General features: G+C 38.7%; 1 protein-coding gene across 2 annotated transcripts in view; it reads left to right on the top strand.

Annotated features, from left to right (window-relative positions):
- Window positions 1-763: 763 nt before the first annotated feature.
- The window catches only part of CNTLN (centlein), a 294,809-nt gene continuing 283,890 nt past the window's right edge, over window positions 764-11,682 (top strand). For both annotated transcript variants that reach the window (XM_045840845.1, XM_045840844.1), the window contains exons 1-2: window positions 764-1,242; window positions 8,327-8,415. In XM_045840845.1, the coding sequence (XP_045696801.1) occupies window positions 883-1,242; window positions 8,327-8,415 (449 nt within the window). In that variant the 5' untranslated portion in view covers window positions 764-882. The remainder of the gene's footprint in view (window positions 1,243-8,326; window positions 8,416-11,682) is intronic.

Raw genomic sequence — 11,682 nt, 5'->3', positions numbered from 1 at the left:
TGAAGTTTATAAAGAAAGAGATAGTGGGAAGACAAATTTTAAAAAAGGATTAAGGGTAAAGAAAGCTGGTCTTATTTTGTAAACCCTACACCACCTTAACTGATTTCAAATTATTCCAAGGACTCAAACTATCAGGCAATGTAGGTCACACTCTGATATTCCACCAACACATAAAGAAGCTGACAAAAATTCAAAGGAAATCATGACTCTTGCAAAACAAAAGACAAAGGGTATGTAAATATCATAATTCAGATGGGAAACCTGCCTGACAGTTCCAGCTCAGCACAAGGCTTTCTAAGTCTCCTTGACGTCAGTCAGCGGGATGTCAGCTGTACATAAAGCGGTTTTGCTAAGGGATGTGAAGAAAGCACAAGTGTAAAACCTACTACTGATCCTCAAGGAGTTTACAACCCTGCTGGAAAGATTAGCTGTGTATCTAACACTCCAGGGCGGCCAGTGAAACACGACAGGCGAGCTGGCAGGGGCCTTGAAGGCAAAGAGTTCACAGTAAGGGATCATTTGGAAGTAGGGGCTTGTCAAGGAAGACTTTAAGATGGGAGACATTAGCTAGACTCAACTGTCGGGTAGGGTTTTAGATAGGTGGGCAGGTACGGTGTTGAGGGCAGCAGGTTCCCGCAAAACACACCGTGGTGGCGCTCGAGGAGGGCCTGCCTAACCTCTTGGGGCATGGCGCGTGCGCAGTCCGAAGCTCAGGCCGGTGGCTCGGCACCAGGGACGCCCGCCAAGACCCGCGGCGCGAGACCCCGCAAGCCACGGCGGGAAAAGGGCTCGCGCATGCGTACTTTGGAGCTCAGGCTCGCCGGGATGGGGAAGGGGAGGTGGAGTTTCCAAGAGGCTACTTGACCCGTTAGAGCCGTGGCCATGTCGGCGCGCTCTTCGCCCTCAGCGCTCCCTCGGTCCTCTGCCCGACTTTCAGGGCCCCGGTCCTCACGTGTTGGGCGGGGAGCTGTGGTACCCGCTGTGAGCAGCGAGGCCTTGGGTCTGGCCGGCGCAGCGGGGGAGGGCGTTGTGGACAAAAGCAATGTATCCAGACGGGGTGAAAAAGAGTTAGGGGGCCGGCGAGGGCTAGAGGGGGCAGCTCCGGCTCAGGCTCCCCTCCTCAGCGCGCCCAAGGGGTCCGAGCGGCTAGAGGGCATCTCGGTAGAGGAGGCAGTGGTGACCCGGACGCAGCTGCTGGAGGAAGAGCTGAGCAGCCTAAAGGAGGAGCTGGCCCTGTGTCAGGTATCGAGGACTCCTGTCGCCGGCCTTTCTTCTCCACAGCGGGCCGGGGCCTGGGGGGCGGCGCGACCCTCTTCCTCTGCCTTGGGCTGCGTAGTGGCGTGGGTTGGGGACTCAGCCGCCCCGCCCGGCGGCGCTCCCTGCCGTTTCCCACACCCAGCGCTTCCCGTTTTCGTCGCTGGAGGAATGCTGTCTCCTGGCTGTCCTGCCTCTGCCCCTCTCTGGACACCGGCCGGCAGAGTTCGTCTGGGTTCCCCGGGTTTGGCTTTCTTCATTTGGATACCACCAGAAGGAGCAGTCGCACCCTGCACCCCAGCCCCCAGGCCCAAGTTCTCCGTCGTAACCGTAGTGGTACTTGATGCCAGCAGGAGTGGAGTGCAGTGGCCAAGTTGAAGTGTTGACTAGGAAAGTTTAAACATTTTTATTAAAATTAAATCCACCTATAAAAGAGACTTTAATTTTCAGACCCACTCTTGTCCTTGTCCTTGTTCTTAAGTCAACTTAAGTTGTAAACACAGACCAATAATTTTTAGGGAGCCTTGGGCCTGGAACTTGAACACAAAGTAGATGATACTCATTAGCCAGCCATACTAATTCCGTAGTCCTTGAGTGAGACATTTATTTTCATGTCATTTACCAGGTCAGTTGGGTTAACATCACTTTACAGTGATTTGTAGAGTTTGTGTGTAATGGAGATAGCTCGACTGTACTCATGTTCAGAGAGATTTGATTTCCCTTTATTTTTTCAGTCTTACCATTCCTTTGTGATTTAACCGGAAACTTTAGACGGGATTGCATAATTAAATGTTGGGAATTAACTCGGTAGTAGAAATTTGAGGCACAGTTTTCAGGATAGAACCAATTAGGAACTGCATAACACCGAGGTAATCATTATGGGTAGTATCTGTTTAGATTAATAAAAATTCATGAAGTTCATTCTCTTAGAATTTGTTCTATTGGATTATTTTGCCCCTTTTGGAGGTCCTTGCTGACTGAGGCAAGGCTTTAAAAACAGGAAAATTTGTTGAAATTGAATATCATTTCTTAAACAGGTGGGTAGATATTAGGTGGCTACTTCCTTTTTCTATTTTCCCCGTTTCCTTTCCCATTTTCTGTTCCTCAGTGGTTAAGGACCAAAGAGGTAAATAGAAGATACTAATGAACTGAAGCATGCCATCTGTACACCTCAACCTTGGGTAGTTTAAAGATAGGAAACCATGATAAAAGCCTTTGTTACTTTGTCAGGTCCTAAGATTCCATTTGCCCATATATTTACTACACTCTTTCCTCTAGATCCCTCACTATACATTTCCTATTGTTGTGCCCTTAGTGGCTAAGGAACTAGGATATTTGCTTTTTATTACTGACTTGATTAAGAAAATCAGTTTGTTCGAAGCAGCCCAATGACCACCTCCCCTCCCCCAAATTCATTCACTACTATATTCTTTAAAAAGTGTGGCTTCAAACATAGTGCTGGCCTCTGTGACCTTGGACATATATGGACTAGGAAGATGAATGAAATATTCTAGGCAGTGTAAGAACGGAGATGGCCATAATTAGCTTAGAACAATGGAACTTGAGATTTTTGTAATATTGACACTATTAAATAATCATAGACAAGATTGATAGTATCCTATACCATAAAACTTCAGTCAAACCATCCTCCTCTTCGGGAAACATGGCAAACAATAATGAACTTCCAATTGTTTTGTGAAGAGGTATTTAAGTAATTGTCCACTTTTTTTACTTGCTCTTCCACTTAATTCAGCTAGAAATCACACTATCCAAGAATATGTAATATTTACCCTGTATTTTTAAAATCTCTCCAAAATTGTAACCCAAAATAAATTCATTTTACATTTCAATCTAGTAAATATACAAAACATACATGTACATGTAATTTCAGAAAGATGACATACTCTGTGTTATTAACTCTGGTATTTTCTTTTAAATTCTTTTCCTATAGAAAAATGCAGCTCAGATTGACTAAATTTCACACCCTAGTAACGGGCCAAATACACAGTTTGGGGAAAAGAACTTTGCTAATTAGTCTTTGGTTATAATTAAAGATTCATTTAGGTTAGTTGGTTTTTTCCACATTCAACTTATAGGAATTTAATTATATGTACTTGGAGAAATAGAAAATTTGAGTGATTCCTTATACCAGTCCTCTCCATGGGATGACTCAGAATAAGCATGTAAAAAAAAAATCTCAGTTCCAAGTGTTTCTCTGAATATGAGAACCTTATCCTACTCTATGTCATTGTATAGTTAATTAAAACTTTTTTTCATATGGCCCCAGATTAGCAAGCACTGTACACACAACGCTTAGTTGAAGAAAACATGATTAATTACAATGTGATAGAAAGGCTGTCTGCAGTGGACTTACTGAAGATAGGATGTTAGCTTCCAAATGTAGTTTTGTCCTAAGAAATGTTCCTTGATGCTCCAAAGGGTAGATTTAAGTCCGTGACATTTATGTGTTATTCATTGATTTAAAACCTAACTTCACCATACTCTTAATTTCGATTGTTTATTTCAAGAATATGTTCTATTACCCTGGCCAGTGGGGCCTAGTTGGTTGGAGCTTTGTTCCATAACTAAAGTTGGTGGGTTCAATTTCTAGTCACAGCACATACCTAGGTTGTGAGTTTGATCCCTGGTCCAGGTGTGTCCCAAAAAAACCAATTGATGCTTCTCCCTTGTATCGGTGTTTCTCTCCTTTCATCTCTTTCTAAAAGCAATGAAAAAATAGTCCTTAGATGAGGATAACAAAAATGTGTTCTATTTGTAATAAAGGATGATGTGGGTATGTGTATGTACACATTTATCACCCCTTACAGAATATCAGATGAGAAAAAGTATGTTATATATCTATGTATATACAAATATATGTCTCCACATATGTGTATATATATTTCAAAGCTTATTTCCTTTTTTAGTAGCAATAAAAAATTTTTATTAAAGCTATAAACCAGTTTCAGGTAAAAAATTACTTAGGGCATTTAAATGAAATATATATTCATTATTCCAACTTTAAACTTTCATAGCAGCATGTGATGTTGGAATTAAGAGTATCTGATGAGAGAACTCATGAAGTTATATTTTTTGTTAGATATTTATCTGTGTTGTAAACTTGTTTAGTCATTCACAGAGAAAAGAAATGGAAAACATGTATAATTAGAATCTTTTTCATTGTTAGTATCTGTATTCTAGTAGATGAATATTTTTGTGCATGTATTCTTTATAGTAATAATTTGAGTGGCTACTTTATGCTATACTTTATAATTAAACTTTTATTGTCTTCCCTGAGTTCTGATAGGCAAGTTATTTAAATATAGGAAATAGATTTCTTATATTTGTTGAATTCATTCCTCCAGTAAAGTCAATTGGGGGCCTGTTATGTTGCCAGACACTAACTTAGGTGCTGGGAGAGTAGATACCCAGTGAAAAAGACAGTTTTGGGTGTCTATGAAGGGGATATTTATTTCCATGCGAGCTGATAAGTAAAAGTCAAAACTAATCCACTACTAAAATAATGTAGGCCCAAATCCCCTAGCATTAGTCAACTCATTCATAGGCTGAGTTTAATAAATGTTGTGAGAAAGAGTAGGATATTTTAATTTAAATTTGAAATTATTTGATTCTGTGTAGAAGTTTTGTAGTAATAAAGAGATTTTATGAGTAATTTTTAAAGGTTTTTATTTTTAATTTTTAAAAAAGAACATACTGTTCAAAGGAAGGGAAAATAATAAGAATGATGTTATTGACAATGGTTAGTTTTCTTGTTTTAATGTCTGGAATAGTTTTGAAACTAGTTTTGCATTTGCTGGGGTCTTTACTTCTCTTTGTGTATGAAAGAAGTTCTTTTTAGTACCCAGAGGTATAATCCACATTGAAGATGACATAGCATTTAAATACCTAACAAACTCACAAAAACTAATACGTACACCAGTCCCACAATCCATTCATAGCCTTTTATTGTTCACAATAGAACTTTTTTTTTCTAAATTTTATATCACTTAACATTTGAGTATATTTAGGTGACAAACAAAATCTGAATACTGTTGTTGACCATAAATGAAAGGAAGAAATTAATAATGAAACTTTAAAGAAATTTGGAAATTGGCAAGTTTTCCTGAAATGACTTTTGGGTATAAATTGGGTGTAAACAATAAAATGTTTTGGAGGACTCTTATCTTCTGGAGGAGGCTTTTTTTCTCTCTGGCCTCTATAATAAAAACAGCTTAAGGAGGATTTATTTCTTTTTGTTGGGGATTGAAAAGGAGATGTGAAATAACCATAACAACAGTAAAAAGAAAAGGAGAAAAAAGGATAAATTAAGGTGCAAGGGTTTTTTTCATCAGTTATTTATTGATTTATTGTAATTTTCACTGCTAGAGCTAAATCCTTTATTAGTAAGTCATACTTATTGAAGCTGAAGTAACTCCATTATTTTATAAATGTTGAAAATTGTTTTTTTTTAACTTTTTATTTATATTAATCTTTCTTGCTTGGTATTTTAGGTAGAAAAGTTGAGATGAAAATAGATGACAATCTTTGCTATTTTATTTGGAAGCTAACTATAAGATAAATTTATAGATAATGCTGATTTCAAGAGATTTTGTTTTTTTACAAGTAGAGAGATTAGAGTTCATAAAGTTGTAGTAGCATACTTTTTCCCTTTCAAGCAAGTTATGAATGTATATATATGGGGTGGGCAAAAGTAGGTTTACAGTTTGTATGGAAGATAATACAATAATTAATAAACAATATGAGAATAAACTGTTTTTTGCACTCACAATTTTAAACCTACTTTTGCCCACCCCTGTATTGACATTTCTTGTCTTTAACCCAAGTGTTGAATTCTTACTTTTATTAAAAGGATAAAGTAAAGCATGAGGCGTAAGATTCGTTAGATAGTACTCGCCAGTACTCATGCTATCAAAAGCATATAACAAACAAAATAGAGCAAAGATTTGAGCATTAAAAAATGAAAACATAAAATTTTAGAAGTAAGCATAGGTAAATATATTTCTAATACTGGAGTAGAGAGGGCCTTCTAATTGGTACATAAAATTCACAAGCTAGAGTAGAAAAGATAGATAAATTTGAATATATGGAGTTTATAACTATCTTTTCTTCTCAAAGAATTCATCATAAAGCTAAATAAGCAACAACATACTGGGAAAAATATAACAGAATTGGTAGATATAAATCTAATTTCAACATTTCTAACAACATTTCTTATATTTTATTGGTGGAACATAGTTACATAGCCCACAGGCAAGAGAGACAAGTCTTTTGATTGTGCAGAAAAGAGCCAAAATGTTTTCTTTTACTAACTAGGGGGAGAATGGATGATGGAGAGATTTACAAATAAAGATAAACACAAGTAAATACAAACAAACAATAAAATACAGTATTTTTAAATGTGATATGAAAAAAATTAAACAGGGCAAAGGGTTACCAGGGACATGTGTTTTGGTGGCTATAAATATAATGGAGAATAATCTACATGAAGATCTGGTGGATGGTACATGCACAAAGGCCTTGGTACAGATAGAGCAAGAAAGTCATTGTAAACAAGGGGAGAGTGTTAGATGAGGTCAGACAGGTATGTATGGGGTCAGGTAATGTGGGATCTTATAGTCTTGGTAAAGAGTTTGGATTCTTTTCCTAATTGACAGGAACCCATTGGAGGATTTTGAGTTGTAAAGAGGTTAGGGTACCATTGTGGGGAACTGGACTAGAGATGGATTTGATCTGGATGAAGGTCATAGTGATGGAGGAGTTGAGAAGTGGTTAGAATTGGGATACGTTTTGTAGGTAAGGCTGTAGGATTTACTGATGGTCTGGATGTGAAATGTGAGGAAAAGAGAGCAACCCAGATTGACTCCTAGATTTTAGGTCTTTGAACAAATGAGTAGGTGGTGTCATATTCTGAGACACAGGTGCAGGTTTTTGAAAACGTAGGAAATCAAACATTTTATTTTGGGTAAATTAAATTTCAGATACCTCTTAGGTATTCAAGTGGGATTAATTGAGTAGGCATTTGGAGATTCCAATCTGCATCTAGGGCTGGAGGAGACAGCTAGAGAAAGATGGAGGAGTCATCAGTGTAGAGTCGATATGTAAAACATAAAACCATGGATTAAATGAGGTAACCTAGAGCACTGGTTCTCAATGCTGTGTGCATAGAATTACTTCAGGTGCTCTTTTTTTTTGAGATTTTATTTACCATATTTAGTTTTAGAGAGAGAAGGGAGGCAGAAAGAGAGGGAGAGAAACAGTGATGTGCAAAAGATAGATCAATGGAGTGCCTCCTGCAAGCCCCCAACTGGGGACCTGGTTCGAAACCCAGGCAGGTTTCCTGACCAGGAATGAACCAGTGACCTTCAACCTTTGATCTTTAGCCTTGCAGGCCAGTGCTCAATCTACTGAGCCACACCAGTCAGGGCATCTTAAAAGCTTTTAAAAAATACTTCAACCTTACCTGAGACCAATTAAATCAGTATCTCTTGATAGTCACTGTTAAAACAAAACAAAACAAAACAAAACAAAAAAAACTCCCCAAAAGTGATTCCTAATAGTCAACCAGTGTTGATAACTGGGCTAGGCTTTATGGACTGAAACTGTTCATTGTCCATTTGGATTTGGCTTTATAGAGGACCTTGAAAAATGATTTTAGCATAATAGTGGGGAGGGAAATCTGACTGGAGGAAATTGTAGAGTGAATGAGAGAGAAAGAAGTGGAAACAGTGATTATAAGCAGTTCTTTCAAGGAATGTTGCTGGAAAGGGAGATGAAAATAGAGGACAGTTTCTGTGTAGAGTGAACGTACCTTGATATTCAGCATTTCAATGTTTATACCCTAAAATGTGAAAGGTAGAAATAGTAAAAGTGAATGTTGATTACCAGTATAAGAACTTTTTAAAATAAAGCTCTCTTGCTATAAAGAATCTATTTTATAGTTATAATACTAACAATCATGTAATTTTTTTTGTTTTTAATTTAATGTGATATATTGTCTTCTCTGTTATAGCTACAAAGCAAGTGCATTTAGAATGTCTTTTATTTCTTTAAGGCTGATAAAGAATTTGTGTGGTCTTTGTGGAAACGTCTCCAGGTGACAAACCCAGATCTCACACAAACAATCAGTTTGGTTGTGGAAAGGTAAGCTCCCAAATTATTTTTTCATGAGTATTTGGTTTGTTGAATTTGTTTCTCTTCATTATTAAAATTAAAACTTGGCACTAATCCCTTAATTCAGTGATTTTTAACCTTTTTCATCTCATGGCATAAGTAAACTAATAACTAAAATCCTATGGCACACCAAAAAAATCTGGTGTTTTGCCAGTCTAACCAAAAAATAAGTATATTTTGATTCATTCATACTGGATGGCTATTGTGTTGACTGTTGTCATTAAAAAGATGTTTTTAAATCTTTACCTGAGGATATGTTTATTGATTTTAGAGAGAGAGAAATGGAGAGAGAGAAACATTAACATTGATCTTAGAAATAAATATTGACTAGTTGCCTCTTGTATGCACCTTGACTGGGGATCAAACCTGCAACCTAGATATGTACCCTGACCAAGGATCAAACCCATGATATTTAGGTATACAGGATGACTCTCCAACCAACTAAGCCAGGTGGCCAGAGCAGTTGTCATTTTTTTATTTGACAGTCTAAGGGAGAAGAGGTCAGTGTCCCTGACTAAATAGTCAGGTATTGCATGTTTTAAAAATTCTTGTGGCACACCAGTATGCCTTTTGCGGCACATTGGTTGAAAATCACTACCCTAAAGAGATGTATTTAATTTCCAAATGAATATGGAACATGATAAAATTATTGCATTTATTTTAAGGAATGCCAGTTTACCAGATAATATAGATAAATAAGTCATATCTCCTGCTCATATTCTGACATATTTGGGAAGCTTGCAGGTCATAGGAAAAACTGTGACTTAGACACTGTGTGTGTGTTTGTTTTAAGCTATTACAGCTCAACTTTAAAAATTGTAAGTCCCTGTTGTTTGGCTTGTTACTCTGAGATTGCCCTTGTTAGCAAGTTCCTAGACATGGCTCAGTTTTCCCCCAAGATAGTTGCAGTGTTTATCTGAAAGCCTGGGATGGCCTTGCTAGAGTACAGTAAGTGTTCTGGAATTGGTTGAAGGATTTTACTTTATACTCTCTATTATCCTGTGCGAGGTGCCCAGCCATTTAACCATAGATTATTGGACCTCCCCTTGGTCATTAGAAACAGTGGAGTGATACTAGGTACTCCCTATCAAATTATTTGGTATACAGTAGTCCCATGACACTTAAAACAGCAATTAAAACACTTGTTTATCTGTAAAATAGATTTCAGTACATTTCCTAAATGAGAAGCTATGCATATGGATGCATTTTCCTTTTTGTTTATTGGAATCATGATTATGTAACCTGATTATAATTTTTTGTTAACTTGAACTGAATTTACCTTTGGAGTTTCTTGCCCTGGGATCATTCTGATATTGTTGGATTTTGACTTTTAAAAATCATAGGTATAGACTTCCGTCTAAGATGGAGGTGTAGGTAGACACACTGTGCCTCCTTGCATGACCAAAATAAGGACAACAACAATTTAGGAACAAAATAACAACCAGAACTGACAGAAAATTGAACTGTATGGAAGTCTGACAACCAAGGAGTAAAAATAGACACATTCATCCAGACCGGTAGGAGGGGCAGAGTCAGGCCTCCAGGCAGAGAGGGGTCGCAGCCAAAAACAGTGGTGGCACCCGGCACGCAAGGCACCAGCTGACAAACCCTGGGTGCACAAGATGGCAAGGTGGCTGGCTGACACGGTAGTCCCACATTCGCATGCAGATAAACCAGGCACAAATGGGGAGTGGGACAGACTGCACAACCCAGGGTCCCAGCACAGGGAAATAAAGCCTCAAAACACCAATTGAAAACACCTGTGGGGGTTAAGGTGCCAGGAGAGACTCCCAGCCTCACAGGAGAGTTCATTGGAGAGACCCACAGGGTCCTAGATCATACACAGGCCCACCCACACGGGAATCAGCACCAGAAAGACCCAGTTTGCTTGGGGGAAGTGGCAGAAGGGACTGAAATCCAACAGAGAGTGGAGCAAGTGCTGTTGTTTCCTCTCCAACCCCTCCCTCACATACAGCATCACCACCCTGTGACATGGGCTGCCCCGCCCTGGTGAACATCTAAGGCTCCACCCCTCATACATAACAGGTGCATCAAAACAAAACAAAAAAAAATGGTCCCAAACAAAAGAACACATCAAAGCTCCAGAAAAAATACAACTAAGCGATGAAGACATAGCCAACCTATCAGATGCACAGTTCAAAGCACTGGTGATCAGGATGCTCACAGAATTGGTTGACTTTGGTCGCAAATTAGATGAAAAAATGAGGGCTATGCTACGTGAAATAAAGGAAAATGCACAGGGAACCAATAGTGATGGGAAGAAAACTGGGTCTCAAATCAATGGAGTGGACCAGAAGGAAGAAAGAAACATCCAATCAAAAAAGAATGAAGAAACAAGAATTCAAAAAAATGAGGAGAGGCTTAGGAACTTCCAGGACATCTTTAAACATTCCAACATCTGAACCATAGGGGTACAAGAAGGGGAAGAGAAAGAGCAACAAGTGGAAATGTTATTTGAACAAATAATAAAGGAGAATTTCCCCAATCTGGCAAAGGAAATAGACTTCCAGGAAGTCCAGGAAGCTCAGAGAGTCCCAAAGAAGTTGGACCCAAGGAGGAACACACCAAGGCACATCATAATCACATTATCCAAGATTAAAATGAAGGAGAGAATCCTAGAAGCAGCAAGAGATAAGGAGACAGTTACCTACAAAGGAATTCCCATCAGACTGTCAGCTGATTTCTCAAGGGAGAACTTGCAGGCACGAAGGGGCTGGAAAGACATATTCCAAGTCATGGAAGGCAAGGACCTACATCCCAGATTACTCTATCCAGCAAAGCTTTCATTTAGAATGGAAGGGCAGATAAAGTCCTTCTCAGATGAGGTTAAGTTAAAGGAGTTCATCATCACCAAGCTCTTGTTATATGAAATGTTAAAGGGACTTATCTAAGAAAAAAGAAGATAAAAAAATATGAACAGTAAAATGACAGCAAACTCACAATTATTAACAACCACACCTGAAACAAAACCAAAACCAAACCAAGCAAACAACTAGAACAGAACAAAACCACAGAAATGGAGATCACATGGAACATTATCAACAGGGGGAGTGGGAGGAGGAGAGAGAGGGAAAAGGTACAGAGAGAATAAGTAGCATAGATGGTTGGTAGAAAATAGACAGGGGGAGGTTAAGAATATTTTGGGAAATGTAGAAGCCAAAGAGCTTATAAGTATGACCCATGGACATGAACTAAAGGGGGGGAATGTGGGTGGGA

Source organism: Phyllostomus hastatus, unplaced genomic scaffold (assembly GCF_019186645.2).
Source record: "Phyllostomus hastatus isolate PE091 unplaced genomic scaffold, TTU_PhHast_1.1 phas_contig_34, whole genome shotgun sequence".
Classification (NCBI taxonomy): domain Eukaryota; kingdom Metazoa; phylum Chordata; class Mammalia; order Chiroptera; family Phyllostomidae; genus Phyllostomus; species Phyllostomus hastatus.
The sequence above is the reverse complement of the archived record's forward strand: the minus strand, read 5'-3'. Positions and strand labels throughout refer to the sequence as shown.